At 27.6% G+C, this 16,975-nt stretch overlaps 1 protein-coding gene, 1 long non-coding RNA gene and 1 pseudogene across 2 annotated transcripts; all 3 read right to left on the minus strand.

Moving 5' to 3' along the window:
* Positions 1-74: 74 nt before the first annotated feature.
* On the minus strand, positions 75-2,304 carry LOC112705439 (profilin-1-like; annotated as a pseudogene).
* Positions 2,305-9,178: 6,874 nt separating this feature from the next.
* On the minus strand, positions 9,179-10,957 carry LOC112707875 (RNA-binding protein involved in heterochromatin assembly dri1). Its single transcript, XM_025759884.3, has 4 exons — positions 10,820-10,957; positions 10,278-10,664; positions 9,762-9,880; positions 9,179-9,491 (listed from the first exon to the last, which is right to left on the minus strand). Exons 2-3 carry the CDS (start codon positions 10,655-10,657, stop codon positions 9,781-9,783), a joined length of 480 nt encoding a protein of 159 aa, XP_025615669.1. The 5' UTR covers positions 10,658-10,664; positions 10,820-10,957; the 3' UTR covers positions 9,179-9,491; positions 9,762-9,780.
* A 3,328-nt stretch (positions 10,958-14,285) lies between these two features.
* Positions 14,286-15,479, minus strand: LOC140174875 (uncharacterized). The gene is made up of 2 exons (XR_011864923.1): positions 15,111-15,479; positions 14,286-14,503 (listed from the first exon to the last, which is right to left on the minus strand). It is a non-coding gene; the product is annotated as an uncharacterized lncRNA (long non-coding RNA).
* Positions 15,480-16,975: the final 1,496 nt, after the last annotated feature.

Consider the following 16,975-nt stretch of genomic DNA (forward strand, 5'->3'; position numbering starts at 1 on the left):
ATCAGTGATGATAATAACATTATATTCCTTGGGCATAGATAAAATTGAGAAGAAAAAGGATGGGAGATATAAGGTTTTAGAAAGTTATGCCAATCTATGCCCGTAGCATTAAAACCACTTGTAAAATGTATACAGATACCCGCTAAAAATCACAACAACAGAGATTATAGTTATCATTCACTTCTCAAGCACCATAACTTCTTCCCTAGACGCAGATCCCATGACTTTGAATAACCATTAATTAATATTATTACAATACAATCGAGCATTCTCTTGGCAAATCGATGCGAAGCCTTGTATAGGAGCCAGTGAAATAAGCAAGCAGATAACATGAAATAACAAAGAAGACTTAAAGACCCGTATCAATGAGATAATCACCCAGCCTTTCAACAATCATGTTGCACTGCCCTGGAGTCATCAGCTCATCGTAGATTCCGATGATCAACGCCTGATTCGTCTTCTTAATGGTAACACCACCAAGACCCTGCATGACAAGGACAAGTTGAGATTTTAACAACCAATGGCCAAAACCAGCATCAAGGTAACAACGGTATGGACATGGTGCAGCAATGAGTTTTACGCTGATGCTGATTCATTGTGAGCTATGGCCTAAAGCAGTCACATACCACAATTTGAATCCATGATTACATCATAAATTTACTCAATCAGATTAGCAGATTCACATTATCATAGATTGTTGTATTTTCTTTGATGAACTTGTGCAATCAAAATTCAAGCTATAATTAGAAACAGTCAGTACCTTCTTCCCTCGAATGACAGCGCTGGGTTCACTTTGTATAACCATATATTTGGTGCCACCGAGGTACAACCCGGTGGGGGCAAGCGATCAAGGCTCAGCAAAGTCGTTCATGATAGCAGTAATTTCCTCAGGCTTGAACTGCACAACACAAAAGACCAATCAAGAACAGATCAACTAAAACTATTTCAGATTGCAAGGATCACTTGACTTGTGCTATGAACCAAACACACTTGAAATCCCCAGCCACATGTTACTTGCACAAGTGATGTGAATATCCGATTTCATATATAACAATAACGAGTGTATGATTGATCTTATGTTGTTACATACTAATAAAAAGGAATGCATCTCATATCAGATAATCACATAGTCCAAACTCCAAGTCATTCCTAATGACTCTCTCCAAGCTTTAATTTATAGCATAAATTGCACTTAACAAGTGAAACATTAAGAAACTGAAAAATTAATCAATTAGCTCCAGTTGATAAAACTAAACAGCTATGGTTAAAGCGTGAATGTATCAAATTAACACCAAAACCATAGGATATGTCAGTATGTCACATGCAAATCAAATCTGATAAATCGGAGGAAAATTAACTAAAAAAAAAAGAACAGATGAATCTGGAAAACAAAGCACTAAGAAAGAAGGAGAGTTTTGGAGAGAGAAATTGAGAAGTATTAAAGATAACCTGAGGGAAATTAGAGCTCTGAGCCCAAACACTGCCGTCTTGGCCGACGATTGCGGCGGAGGAGAGGTGGTTGCCTTCAATTTCGCAGAGAAGGTGGTCATCGACGTAGGTTTGCCACGACGGCAACCGGCGAGACGACGGCAAGCGGTGATCCGACGGCGAACTGCTCCAAGCCACGAACAGAGAAGCCAGCGAGAATGGGTACGACGTGCCGAGCTACCTGGTTTCGGACAGGGGAAGAGGAAGAAGCGGAAGCGCTGAGAACCCGGAGACAGCGGCCGGGCTAGGGTTTTGTCGCTTTGGTTTGGGTCTTTAACTGCTTTTCTTTAGAGGGGGCACCAATAATCAAGAGTTAAAGAGAATTGGAGAAGATGAAGAACAATTTTGATTTTTTGTTTTTTTAATATGTTTTTGTTTTGTTGTTTTAATTATTTAAAATTATAAAATTAAGATTAATTGTTAAATAAATTCTAAAATTTGATTAATTTAAAAGGATATTTTTATCTAATCAAATAAAGTAAGTAAGGATGTTTAAGTCATTTTATAAAATTAAATAAATAAATATTTTTTATTTTTATTTAATTAAAAGGGTGTTTTAGTAAAAGTGGTGATATATTATATATTTAAAAAAGAAAAAATTAAATACTGACGTGGAAAATAAATTCCACATGACTTATTGTTATTTGTCCACATTTTAAACGTATCGGTACGTATTAATTTATCATCGTACCGTAGCAAACACCTTAGAAAATAAGTATAAATTTAGAAACAAATCAATTGCATGCATCTTTTTTTTCACCAAGCCATCCTTACCTTAATTAGTTAATATATAATTACCATATAATAATAAGACATTAGGACTTCTTTTAATTATTTAAGGTTCAATATATAGATTCCAAATTAAAATTAGAAAAATTATGCGAACTCATTTTTTTTATGAGGCCTGTTACATATACAAGTATTTTTGACTTACAAGTTATACAAATTGGTCCAAGTCCAAGAAAAAAACACGCGTACCACTCCTTTAAATTGAGCGTCCAACGCATACGTCTTACAACACGTTTATTATGCTGCACTATTCCTCTTCTTCCTCAATCAAAACGCAAATCGTCAAAATTCAAGCGACATTCGAAACAAACTACGATTCTGCGAAGAGTAGAAGAAATCAAGAAGAAAAGATACAAATCTCCATAAAAAATCACCAGAAAAAACAAAGAAACATTATTCAAGGTACTATTTTATTGTTCTTCTAGATTTTTTTCTAGATTATCTCTGCCATGTGCCTCATCCTTAACTAGCAAAACATTAAAAGATTTCAAGAAGAAATATACTGTCTCCCCCCTGATATTTGGTGTATTTCTTAAATTCTTTGGTTGTATTTTTGTAATCGTTTGGTTTATTTCTGTAACTGTTTGTGTGTATTTCTGTAATCCTTTGGGTGTATTTCTGTAATCATTTGGGTGTATTTTTTAAGTTCTATTATCTTCAAAACAATTTCAAAGTTTGATTTCAAAAACCATGAAAATCGAAAAAAACAGAAGGAGATCGAAGGCAAAGAAAGAACGCACGAAGGAGATCGAACAAATTTGGCAAGAAACTCGAAAAAGAAAAAGAAATCGTTTGAAAAATAGAAGTTATATATTCACGCGTTAATTGATTTGGATTAATTTAAAAGTCTGTTAAAGAGGCACGTAACATAAACAGCACATTTAAAAAATTTTGTTCTCTTCAAATTTATAAGCGCAAAATACTTGTACTTAGAGATTGCTCCTTTTTTTTTATACTCATACCTCAACTCTCTCTCTCTAATATATATATTATTTTGTCAACCAAAAAATAAATATCATACTATTATTTTGTATGAAGAAAACCCTCTTCTATATATAGGATAAGAGTATAAAAATTTAATATGCTAGCATACATATTTTTATTTCTTTAGGTAATATTTATTTTGAGGTACTAGAATGAAGACGGAAAGGCTGAGATTTAGTATTATGTTTGTTGGTTCAGAGACTGGTATTAAAATTTTAATATTTTAGTATTTTTAAAAAAGTAAGGATACATAGGACTGAAATTTTTGAAGACAGACACTAAAATTTTAATAACATTTTATACCTAAAATACTCCCATTTCAATTAATTAATTCCAACTTTATCCTTTGTGCAAATTAAATTAGAATTTCATTCTTATTTTAGTCTCTATCTCCCACTTTACACCAAACACAATACTAAAACTTATTTCAGTTTTTGTTTCTCAGTCTCAATCTCTTAGTCTCTGTCTTTTTTCCAAACACTACCTTAATAATTATGATAATGGGGGACTATATGCATTGTACTAAAAATGGGTTAAATTAAAGCACAAATGCAAGGCACATGATTGAGCAAGACAAGAACAAGAGGGAGGTACTTCACCAAATTAATAAAGCACATAGATGATTGAACAAAGCAAAGCAAATGAAGTAACATAAAGCTTAGACTAAAGTGAACTTCAAAGAATCTTGTTAAAAGCTATATAATGGAGCGTAGTAACAGACAACTAATGAAGTGTGTCTACTTTTGACCAATGAATATGTTGCTCTTAAACCTATCCAATGAGGTCAATGGGGAAACCCATGAAGTGTTCATAATAAGCTTGAAAAGTTTTGGAATCCTATGTCAATTGATGCTAGCTTTTATTAACCCCAATAAATAAATAAAAATCTAGGAAGAATGAAGCTTGATTTTGATTAAGAAAGTGATTGAACCCTTTCTTATCTAAAGAAATTGATTTTATTCTTAAGTAACAACTGAAATTAAGCATTCTTTTGGATGATAATAAAGGTAACTCAACTATCAAATTTTTATAATGCCTTATTAGAGAATCTTAACATCAAATGCTTTTAATGCAGTGGAAAAGTAACTTTAAGAGATTTCCTATTGATCAGCTTGAGAAATGAGAATAGGATATCTTAAAATATACCAAACATGAGACCTTTAAATAAAACCCAAAATAAAAAAAAAAGTTATACAACCAAATAATTTTTAATTAAGTTCAACTAAATTATTGTACATGTTTATTCTGTTATTTTTTTTCATATTTAAACAGTTGCTATATGTTTTTTTTTCTCTTTTGTTATTGTCGTCACCTCTTACTCCTTCTCCTATTTTTTCTCTCGCTCTCTTCTTTTTCTTTTTTTATTTGATTTCTTCTCTTTTTTCTTTTTCCTTTTTCTATTTTGTTATCATCATCATCATCATTATTATTATTATCATCATCATCTTCTTAGTTAAATATCACACAACTAATTTAATTAACTATAACAAAAACACATCATTTAGATGTAAATGACACAAAAAAATTTATGAATGACACAAATTTTTTGTGAATGATGTTGGAAAAATATTAATTTTTGAATTTATGTATGGACAATACATATATCAATTATAATCATAAATTATGCCATTTTACATTACATAATTTATATAATTATGATTTTATTTATCGTCATAAATGCTGAATTGAATAAGTCATAATTATTTTTGTTTTAGAATTAAATGAGAACAAAATTAGAGATACTATTTTATTCAGATTTTAGGGTTTAATAAATACCACACTCAAATATAAATAATAATTTCAGAGTTTTGGTCCCCAACATACCAAAGCTACCTTCGTAACTCTTTTTCCATTAGAGCAGTTGTGATTTAGCCTTATTAGAGATACAGAAGACTTTTAGTTGAAGAAGATCAAAGAATCAAACTCTGCTAATCATGCTCATAAATTCAAGTACGCTTCCACATTCAAGTATTTATTTCTTAATGATTTAACATGATGATCTTGTGATTAAAAAATCCTAGAATATCCAACAAATGACACCAAAATTTTTGGTAACGTAAAAAATCTTCAAAGGACTATAAGTCCAAAACCGACTTACTCAACCAATAAAATACATTTAGATGTGTTTTAGATTAAAAAAAACAAATTAAATTATTGCAAATGACAAAGAAATGACTAACTCTTATAAGTCCAAAATCGACTTACTCAACCAACAAAATACATTTAGATGTGTTTTAGATTAAAAAAATAAATCAAATTATTGCAAATGACAAAGAAATGACTAAGTCTCTTATATATTAGTTCAATACTACACAATCAATTCAATGATAATAAAAGCACATCATTTAGTTCAAAATAATACAGAAATTTTTAATAAATGACACAAGAAATTTTTAAAGAATCACAATTTTCAAACCTTAATAACTCACTTAAGTAATAAAATACATTCAAATATATTTTGGAATAAAAAAGGTACATCAATTTGTTGTAAATGATACAAAAATAGCTAGACCTCTTATATATAAGTTCAATACTATTCAATTAGTTCAATGATAAAAAAATACGTTATTTAATTAGAAATGACACGGTTACAAAAAATTCTGTGACACAAAAATTTCGTTGTCAAAATTAAGAAACTTTATGTATTACTGTTAAAAATTTTTGGTGCTATTTTTTAATAAATTATGCACAATTTAAAACTCTTCTTCTTCTTCTTTCACATTCTCATAATTCTTATTTCACCCTCTTAATAAGAACTTGTATCACGGTTAAGAAATTTCGGTATTAAAAATTCAAAAATTTCTTTTGTCATGGTTAAAAAGTTTTATTACTATTTTTGTAATAAATTCTGTACAATTCAAAATTTTCTTCCTTCTCATTTTCTTCGTCATCGTCATCATCTTTTTCATCTTCATATTTTTCTTTTTTTTCACTTTTTTTCATAATTCTTTTTGTTTCATTCTTTAACAAAAATAAAAAAATAAATAACAAATACTGCAATAATTATCGAAAGGAATACAACACTACCGGAAGATTGCAGCGGTTTTGGAACCATATTGCGGCGATTAAATACCCGTTGGAAGATAGGCTGTGAGTAAACGGTTAGTAGCGGTTTAAGCCAATCGCTGGAATAATCGCTGCGTAATAAAAATAGTTTTGCGACGATTTTTACCCGCTATTGTAGGGGGTTCGAAAAAGGTATATCAATTTTGCGGCGGTTACAAACCGCTGCTAAATGCCAGCTAAATAAAAAATCGATCTATTTTTGCAGCCGTTAAAAATCGCCGCCAAATTTAGGATTACCTTTAAAATTTTAACTTTTTTTTATTATTTTTACTCTTTTAAAATAATATGTTTATTCGACTTTAATTTATTAGTTATCGATTAATTTAACGAACTTTCAACCAAATAAAAATAACTAAATAACATAACAAACCAAATTATATATATGCAAACATAACCTATATAATGAGATTGTCATAAATGCATCATTCAATATAAAGTAAAATTTGATAATTTGAAGAAAATAAATATAAAACACTAAACCAACTTAAATTCAATAGTATCTAATAACATTGATTAAAAGTCATTATTTTTGTTGCAGGTCATGGTTGTTAGATGAAGATGGCTTTGCATGCGACGAGGTCGGTATACTGTCCAAATAATTCAACTCTGCAGCAAAGTTAACTGGCAATAATTATCAGAAGAGAAATAACGAAAATGCAACAACAATAATAGCAATAAAAAAATGACAATAAAAAAATATATAAAAAAAAGTGTATAAAAAAAGAAGTGTGTAATTTATATGTATATTATATGAATAATTTTTATTAAATTTGAGTCAATTTAATTAGACTTAGTTAATAGAAATATTTGAATGTGTAGTTGAATCAAAAATAAAATCTCTCTTAATCTATATAAGGGAGGTATAAGTATATAAGTTATAATTACTCCACCACAAACATATCATTTATTAGAATGATAAATATTGAGAAAAAAAATAGTCAATCTTAGAGAATCACAATATTTTGTACAATATCTCTTATATTAATAAAAATACATCTGATAAAATAAAATACAAAGGAAGTAAATTAAAGGACTTTTAATTTTTTTGTTTAATAAATATTATTAACAAGATATAAAATTTGTCTTATTTATTTTATAGAGATTAATATGTCTAATATTTTAAAAATAAAACTATTTACTATTTTTTACATTAATTTAATCATTACAAAATTTATTAAGGATAAATTTAAAAATTTACTCTTTATATGATGACTATTGAAACTAATAACCTACTAAAAAAAGAGAAAATATTGAGAATCAATATCTTTTAACCAATAAAGTAGTCAATAATTGATCATTAAAAAAAATCTAAAATAATAAAACAAAAAAAATCTAAAATTCAAGTAAAAAAGATAAAAGTGAAACAAAATATAACCAATCTAAAATATATAATTTAAGATTTAAGATTTAGAATTTAGAGATTACGATTTAAAATTTAATATTTAAAATATAAAATTTAGAATAACTAATATGGTAGATAAGCAATGAAATTGTGGTATTAGAAAAAAAAATTAAAAATATATTTTTATTTTAGTTTTAGTTTTGTTTTATTGACTTTCTAGCCCGTTCAATACTTGTTGGCTGAATGGTGTTAGTTCCTTAGCATTGTTGGGTCTTTCTGTATCTCCATCTCCAATGTTTGAAATACAGTAATCACCTAACTTTCACATAGTGAAAATTTTGGTCTATTTCTCAATCATATACGGATATACTACTACTAATAACAATTACAAATAGTATTGGCAAATAATTTTGTATAATTTCCTTTAAATCATCCAAATTTATGGAAAAATATAATTATTGAATTGAATAATTAGGGAATTAATTTATTTATTCTACAAAAAATTTTCAAAAACATTTTCTAGGACAACAAAAGAGAGTGAAGGAAATTAGATATTGCTTGAAAAATATAATTTCCGAACTTTTCTTTATATATATATATATATATATATATATATATATATATATATATATATATATATATATATATATATATATATATATATATATATTACAAAAGGAATACAAATCTTCTTTCTATATTTCCATATCCCCTCTTTTATCATCTTCAATTCTAATAAAATTTTCAGCATATACATAAGGCCACTAAAATAAATTAAAAAATCCTTGTTTATTATTAAAAAAAGTAGTACAATAATTTTTGTAAATCGTTGCCGGATAACACGATTCATGAATAAACAATAACATTTAATTACTAGCTCCTGTATAATGATTTATATAAATTAAAGAAAAAACATATATTAATAAATTTCGATTTAAGACAATCTAGTAAATATGATTTTTTTTTTAAATTTTATTTTGCTAGTTATAAATGTATTATATTACGAAAGAATACATACCTATAATAAAATTGAGCATATATAAACCAATTAACTCAATGCAAAGCCACTCATCATTTGGTATATGTGCAAAATTTTGGACAGTAGTTAATTTTAATTTTAATAATTTCAATTGACAAAGTTAAATATCAATCCAACAGCTTTGTTATGATATTGGTATATGTGCAACCTCAAAGTGGTCCTTATATCATATTAAAGAAATTAAAATACTTTATGGATATATATGAGTAAAAATAATATATACTAATTATTCTTTGGACCACGTCTCCACTATAAATTAAAGCTTATATATGTGTAGCTTTGAGAGTAAAAGAAAAAAAAAGGCAACAGAAGATATAGAATCTTTTTTTTTTCTTTTTATTTTTCCCTGAAAAACATACAAATATCTTAGATAATTAGATATTTTAAAGAACACTTTTTGCACTAATAAATCATAGTGAAGTTAAGAATTGAAGTTATATGGCTATATCTCTTCTCTTCAAAACACAATAGTAACACTGATAATTGATATATTTAAATTGTAGATACTTAAAAATAAAACAAAATTAAAGTAGGAAAAAAATTAATAATAAAGAGTACAATATTAGATCAAGAAACTAGCTAATCATCATCAGTACCAAACAAAAATTCAAAATCATAATAATTCACCTAATAATAATATATAATTAAAGCTTTCTAGATGGAGAAAATCAAAGAAGCAAAAATAGATATATATCTGGATGGTGATGAAGAAAAAAAAACTATCACTACTATTAAGAGCGAATAGGGATTGCTTCTCATCAATTCTCTTCTTCCACAGCAAGCCTGAAAAAAAATACAAGGATTATATTAATGCATGTTATTAATTAAGTATAACATATTTATTATATATCTTGATTAAAAAAAACTTTAAGCTAATGAATTTATAATATATTTTTATGCAATAGAATATTTCTTATTTGATCCATTCCTAAAGTGAAAATTTGAGACTTCACTATACTTATTACTACTGAAATCCAACATGAATAATTAACATATGATTATCTAATTAATTGCATAAAAAAAGTAAAAAAAAAAAAGCTAGATAATTATTACCAGATGGAGAAGGTATAGTCTAGGATGAATAGGGAGGCCTAGAACTAGAAGAGTCCCTTGGTGCATTGCATCGATAGCATTCCATTCTATTTGCAAAGTTATGCTCATTGCATCCAGACCTGCCCAATTTATACTTAATTACTGTTTCATTTAATATTACCAAACTAAAAAGTGTTCATTTTATAAATAGTGGATTTTTGCATTGTTCCAAGTACCATCTTAAATATAAAATCTATTTATTTAATTGCTAAACATTTTGTAATATTATTCTCTATACGTTAGAAATATTTTTTTCCGCTAAAAATTAAAGCTAGATAGTATAGGATATAAATAAAATCATATCCCATGTCTAATTTTGGAAAAATAAGGTTATAGTTAGGACAAATTAAAAGATAAATATATGTTAAAGATACTTTTTTTTTATTAATTTAAATTTTTGAAAAATAATTTTATGACATAATATAAGAATTTTAGGATACTAAAAAGATAAGAACAAATATTATTCTTTATATATACCTAGTACATATCCAGTCGCCGGATTTCCAAGCAGGGCGAGCAGCAGTGGTGCCGGCAAAGCTATAGCCTCTAGTTCGAGGAATGTCGGCGTCAAATCCGGCGGCGGAGGAGTCCTCCTTGGGAGCACCACACTTGAAGCAGCTAGACCTGCTTGCGAAGTTGTGGGCTCCACAATTGCCAACGGTGCAGTACCAGTCTCCGGGGCGAACGTCGGGGCCGGTGGTGAAGCCAAAAGAGGAGGAGCCTCTACCCCCAAAGGCTCCGCCATAGTCTCCACCGGCACCGACACCCCTGGGCTCGCCGCACCGTTGGCATGATTCCCTTCTTTGGAAGTTGAGGTGGTTGCATGTCCTGCAGTTCCAATCTCCTGGCCTACTCATTTTTTCTCTTCACAACGCAAAATTTCAAAATTCCACGTTAGTTTTTGAGTTCAAATTCCACATAAATATATATGCATGATTCAGAATATTGCATTGGAACGTAAGTACTATATATGCATGAGAAAATGAATGAATGAAGAAGGGATAATAATATATATTCACCTAGTTTTGGAGAGTGAATCTTGAACAGTTTGAAATGCTAATGTGCGATTGTCGGGTGCTGAGTTCAAAGGTTGAGGTTGCTTTTATACTCACAGAGAGACACAGACAGCAGAGAGAGAAAATTAAACTAGCTAACTTGGCACTCATGACTGCTACTTCCTTTTAATAAAGAATAAAATTAAAAATCATCGAAACTAAATTTAGAAAAGGGGTAAAAGGAATTTCCCAAATGTCATCCCAATCCCATACAACACCAAGTATATATATTAAATAAATGAATATTAATTAAAGTTTGCGGTAAATTGCCATCTTTTAGGGTTCTCAATGTGGCCAAGTACAACCATCACCAGTTAATTATAAACAACTATGTTATATTATTGGAAGAGTTTCAAGTGTATCCGGAATATCGGTATTTCAGTTGTTTTAACCGTTGATTTGAATTATAAAAATTATATATAATATATATTAATTAAAATCAACGGTTAAAACAACTAGAACAACAGTATTCTCTGGTACATTTGAAATTTTTCTTATATTATTATGTGTATACCAAAATCATTTAATAAAGTCAATCGTCAGTATAAAATATATGTTAGAATATAAATATACATTAAAAATAAATTAAATCACATATATATTTATACATAAATACATTAATAACTGATTTTGATATACAAATAACATTTTTAAATTACAATGCAAGCATTTTCTCTGTATATATATACATGCATTCTTTGTATCACTAGCTAATTAATATATATAATAATAATAAATTGTTAGATATATCAATTTTTAAATCTATTAATTTATCTTATATAAATTCATACATATTATTTTAAAGATTTTGCTAATAAATGCCCAAAAAGCACTAGTTAATAATATTATCTATTTTGAAAATTTTGACTAACATTTATACATTTTTACATAATAAATTGGAAATTTAAAGTTTTTTGTTTTCCAAATACAAACTTTCTACATTTAACATCTTAATAATGTTGTTGTTGGTTAAACCTTTATTTTAAAATAAAAGAAATAAAAAACGTAAGCAATGCTAAAATAAATGGATTAAGTTGTGGAAATTAAGTAGTGTAATTTAATTTGTTCAAATTTGTCAAGCTAGCTGCACTATTTTGTCCCCACATAAAGTAAAAATTAGCCTGCGTTGTAACCTCTAAACACCACAATGCCATGCCGCATCTTTAAAATCTTGTAGTCCATAAATGATAGCTTTTTGACTGCGGATATATATTAATTTGGACCCTCATTTGTAGTTAAAGTGGCGGGGAAAGAATCATAGCAAATTTATTAGTCCATATGGTAAAAACTGTTCATCAAATATCATTCTTATTCTGCTTGTTTTCATCAAGGTTTTCACTGCTATTCTAATATCTCTATCTTTGTATGTTTAATAAATGCATCACACATACATTAAAAATTTAAATTTTGTATTTTTTTATATAAACAATTTTAAATAATTATCTTAATATATATGTGCCTTAATTAAACCCTTAAGAGTTATACTTGAATTAATAACATATTATTTACGACGAAAAATTCTTAGAGCAAGCAATTTCTAGTATTAAATTGTCTTCAACAAATGAATTTTATTAATTTATGTGTGCATACTCTGAAAAATATGGGTACAAATTATATTAATTCATATATATAAATTTAAATAAATACAAGTGCAAATTATTTTTTTATATAAAACTCTATAAATATGAATTTAAATTATTATATTAATAAGTATTGACAAAAAAATAATAATATTTACTGACCATATAATTTGCAACTGTTGACATTGCTGGCTTGTCTGTTATCTACTTTCTCTTTTTTCTCCAAAGCTTCTCTTTATCTGTTGTAATCTGATTGCATTGCTTGCCAACTTCATCAAATTCCCAACCTCCAAACTAGATAATAGGTGCAACATTGCTGAATCACTATTCATGCAAAAGCTTACTAGCACTATATATTTCTTTTTCTTTTTCTTGTTCTTGTTATACAATGTAGTATATATATATATATATGTATAGTTCTAGGGACAATAATAGAATTGCCAAACAGAATAACAGATTGAATAATTGTTTGCTGACTAAGTCACAACACTACATACACTTCTTGAGAATCTATTTCTTTCACACTTTTACCTTAGACTCATACTCTATTAAGGATATATTAAAAAATAGCTTAATTATAAGTAGATTAGATTGGAAATTAAAAAAAAAAAATTATTAGTTCATGTTATTGATCACTGAGAAGATTGGATAAGAAGGAACGGAATTCATTGTTGTATCAGCAGACAAAATGAATATTCCTCACACTCCAAGGAAAGACCATAAGATCCGACATTGCTGACCCCATATAGTGCCCCATTTATCTTTTATTCCCACTATATATATATATATATATATCATGTCTCAATGTAACCTTCAATTTTATAAGGATTTCGTAACAAACTATATGGTAAAAATCGGTGCTGCTTTTCAATTTTGAATATTCCTTTCTTGTACTTAGGGACGGGTTGGACTTAAAATTCTCAGTTATTATAAGTCAAAGTAATATAATATATATATATAGCATATATGTGATATCATATATATCAGACATGTTAGTGTTCTTTAGAAAAATATTGAGCCTAAATATTAATAATATAAAATTATTTATATAAATTTGATGGTATGACTCATATTCAATAAGACCAAGGAATAAAAAACCTTATGCAATTCACGTGAAGAGATGCAATAAATATGAAGTATTCATGTGCCTTTCCTGATAACAACTTAAATTACTTCCAAGAGATCAGATGATTCATAACATTAGATACTTTACAATCTAATAATTTATGTGTATATTTTGTTGACTTACATCATTGAATAACTTTTCATCAATTAAACCATTAAACTTTAATATTTTATTGTATAGACCAATTTGATAAAACTTTATAAAATTTGAATTGATTTTATATGTCATTATGATATTTTAATTTTATATATAGTTTTAAAATACTAAAAATATAACTATAGATTGCATATTTATTATTGATGCTAGAATTTTCTAAAATTTGGTATGTTTAATTGTCACGATAATATGACAGTTAAATTAATAAAATTTATCGCATATAAGAAGTTAGTCAACGATGTATGTGAATTGACTTATACTTGGTGTAAACAAATCTTCACTCTCTCTCATTCATACTAGGAGTGTTTGCGGTACGGTTTAGTTCGGTTATTTAAAAAAAAGTCATTCGATCCGATCGTTTATTAAAATTGCAGTTCGATTTGATTCGATTTTTTTTGTCAAGATCATCCGAACCAAACCAAATTAATTAAAATTAATTTAATTTGGTTCGGTTTTTTTAATTAATTCAAAAAAATGAATATGAGCACATAGCTCATCATAATGATACAAAATTAATAAAAGGAAGAATCATATAAAACATACAAAATTAAGAAAAGAAAGAATCATATAAAACATAAAAAAACTTTAGGATCAAGAATGAATACAACTTCTATAAAACATAACAAGGAACAATCATAATAAATAAAAAGCTAGATTAATGAAAAAATAATTCAATCGATCAATTTGTTGGTGATCTTATATTTACAGATTTGTTTGAAGGAGCATTACATGTCTATCAATTCTACCTTCAGTTTCACCAATGTTATTCTTCATACTATGATTAAACTGTAAAAATATCACATATACAACATTAAATATCAACACAATAGTGAATCAAACCCAAAAACAGAATAACAATAAATCATTAAATCAATAACAAGTTAAAGCAAAAAATAGCAGCAGCCATCAGACCAATAACACAAGAAGACTTGTCATGTTCATTGTACCCTTTGCACCATATTCGAAGGTTTCAAAAACAGATTTAGAATTATTCTACCAGTGAAATTTTCACAATAACAATGACTATTTATTATCAACCTCATCACACCAACAATTCATTAAAACCACACAAATACCACCAAAATCACATTTGGAGTCTCCACTTTTTAATTAACATATTAACAAATTCAGATTCAAATCAATTATAAACAGCAATAATAAGAATAGTCAATTAACAATAACAGTTAACAGTAGCAGCAGCAATAATAATGATTAATTAACAAATTAAAATCAATAACAATTAAAAATAAAAAAACAGTTAATAGTAGCAGCAGCCAGCAAAAATTAGAAAAAGGGAGAATCTTAAACCAAAAAGTAAAAAATTAATAGAAAAACAGAAAAAATTAATAAGCAAAAAATAGCAAGAGGCTGAATCAGAAGTAAAATAACCAACCTTACTCATGTTCCATAGTGCAAGGAGGACGACGGAGAGAGAGGCGCTACAAGGATGATGGCGTGTTGCTGCGGCCTTCGTGGATCCGTGGAGGACGATGGTGTGCTGCTGGGAGAGGACGACGGCGTGCTGCGTAGAGCCGTGCCGGGGAGGACAACAGAGAGAGAGCGGTGCTACGAGGAAGGGAGAGGAAGAGAGAACAGGGCCGCGGGACGCAAGTCACCGGCAGCAATGGCGGAGACGCGGAGCAGAGGGAGGATGGGGAAGGGAAAGGGCAAAAGGCATTGAGGGAGTTGAGAGGATTGGAGGCAAAGGGGAAAGAAGTTAGGGTTATGTTGTTGCTGCGGGCTGCGGCTATCATTTGGGCCTTTGGGGGTTTGCTTAATTTAGGTTTTTTAAAAAACCGATTCGGTTCGGTTCGGTTAAAGTTTTCTATATCAGAATTAAAAACCGAATTGAATCGTAAAAAACTGCAAAATTTCATTTTTTTCGATTTTTTTTATTTTCGATTTGTTCGGTTATCAATTTTTTTGGTTCAGTTAGTCAATTTTATTCGAATTGGATCGGTTTTGAATACCCCTAATTCACAAACACAATAAACAATAAAGGAGTTTAACTAATATATGTTTTTAGGATACATGACTCCATCTAGCCAATTAACTTAAATAATAATTAATAGGTTTTATTTAGCGAGTTGTGTGACACTAAATTTTGATTGAATGATCAATTAGTTTTAGAGAAGAAAATTCCTATTATTTTATGCAAGCTAAAAGTATACTACGTTAATCCTTAATAATATAATGAGTCACTTAATATAAAAAAAAAGTTGTGAAATTAATATGGTATATTTTTATTAATTTCATTGACAAAATTAGTACAATTAAAAATTTAAAAATTATTTTAATTTACACAATTAATTTCAATATTTAGAATTTAGGTTTAGAGTTGAATATAGAAGAATTCTAGGGCTAAACTACAAAGGACAAGATCCTTAAATTGTTGAGATTAGTTTAAGATTTATCCTTTTAATAAATGAACTTGAGATGTGTGTCCATTTTCCAACATACCATGATAAATCATTGAATATAAATTTTAAAGCACTAACCCTACGCTTTAAAGGAAAAAAAATCCTCTAAAATGATAATATTAAGAAAGTAATAAAGTGATATTTTAATTATCTTTAAATTTGTAATATTTATTATTTATGAGTCTCATTATCTTAATTTAATAGTAATTAATAATGTACTTTTTTTTTCTAAAATAAAAATACAATTTTAGAAGAACTGAATACACTTTAAAACGACCCCAATAATTAATAACAATTTATCATATTTTAAAGTAGAACTACTATTTTTAACACACGAATAACACTTTTATCTCAACCTTATATTTTAATCAGAATAATGTAATATGTCCAACAAATATCATTATTTATAATTAATAACAATATATATATATATTTATTTATAGAAATTTGACATATAAAAATATATAATTTATATTTACATTATTTATTAAAGTTTAGACACATAAATTAATATAATTTATATTTATATTTTTTTAGAGTTTACCTACATTAATTAGTAAAATTTATTTATGTTAAAGATAATTTAATATTTGTACTGTCAAACAATAAACAAAAATATTAAGAATATCTCTAATATTAGTTTTAATTTTGTTTTATTTTGGATTTTACAAGAATATTTGAGAGATGTTATGTCATAAATGATAATTTAAAACTAAAAAAAAAATTTTCTCCTCTAATGTTTAATATTAGTTGAATTGAAATTTTATATTATTTTTAATTATTTTATCAACATAATTATATAAATGACAAAATTTTATTAATTTTTATTAAAATAATA

The sequence above is a fragment of the Arachis hypogaea genome, chromosome 8 (genome assembly GCF_003086295.3).
Source record: "Arachis hypogaea cultivar Tifrunner chromosome 8, arahy.Tifrunner.gnm2.J5K5, whole genome shotgun sequence".
NCBI lineage: Eukaryota > Viridiplantae > Streptophyta > Magnoliopsida > Fabales > Fabaceae > Arachis > Arachis hypogaea.

Bases quoted from the DNA above. Each gene is read 5' to 3' on its own strand.
- LOC112707875 (XM_025759884.3), bottom strand. From the start codon at position 10,657: ATGAGTAGGCCAGGAGATTGGAACTGCAGGACATGCAACCACCTCAAC. The intron at 9,881-10,277 runs GTATATATAAAG...TAAATTGGGCAG, and splicing joins GGCGACTGGATATGTACTAG to GTCTGGATGCAATGAGCATA.